Source organism: Eurytemora carolleeae, unplaced genomic scaffold (assembly GCF_000591075.1).
Source record: "Eurytemora carolleeae unplaced genomic scaffold, Eaff_2.0 scaffold251, whole genome shotgun sequence".
NCBI lineage: Eukaryota > Metazoa > Arthropoda > Copepoda > Calanoida > Temoridae > Eurytemora > Eurytemora carolleeae.
In genome coordinates this window covers 1-550 of record NW_019396288.1, presented here as the reverse complement: position 1 = coordinate 550, position 550 = coordinate 1, and the positions used below count along the sequence as shown (strand labels likewise).

Here is a 550-nt window from a genome sequence, read left to right as displayed (position 1 = left end):
TAATAATAATAATAATAATAATAATAATAATAATAATAATAAGATTAATAATAATAATAATGATACCTGTAAAATGGATCTTGAGCTGAGTTATGAAACCACATGACTAGGGACACCAAGGTTGAAGGTGTAGGGGGGAAACAGGGGCAAGGTAAGGATACAGACCCCCCCTCTACCCCTGCAATATCAACCAACTCTGTTCCAGAACTCCCTGGGAAAAAATTCAGCATGGGAAGAATAAACATTTTGGCATTTAAATTCAGTAACTTTTGTATAACTTTATTTGTATTTGAATGTTTTAAAAAGTTAACCACCCTCCACCCCTGTTTCCCAATGGGATGGATCTTTTGACCATTTTATAAATTGCTATTCTCAATCATGTAAACTTATTGTAACACTTTTGAATCAAATTATTTTTATTTAATTTTGACAACATTTTTAAAAATGTTTTAGTGTTAAATGTTTTTGCTACAGTAGTGGAACAGAAAATTTTTGAGATTTTTGGGTTAAAAAGAACTTTTTAAGGGGTTTCATGTAAATGAGTGATAAT

The 550-nt window shown here is 30.4% G+C and overlaps 1 protein-coding gene across 1 annotated transcript in view; it reads right to left on the bottom strand.

Annotated features, from left to right (window-relative positions):
- The window catches only part of LOC111700211 (nectin-2), a gene marked incomplete in the record, with an annotated part of 7,058 nt that extends 6,603 nt beyond the window's left edge, over positions 1-455 (bottom strand). The window contains 1 exon segment of the mRNA XM_023471076.1: positions 71-455. Within this exon segment, the coding sequence (XP_023326844.1) occupies positions 71-245 (175 nt within the window).
- Positions 456-550: the final 95 nt, after the last annotated feature.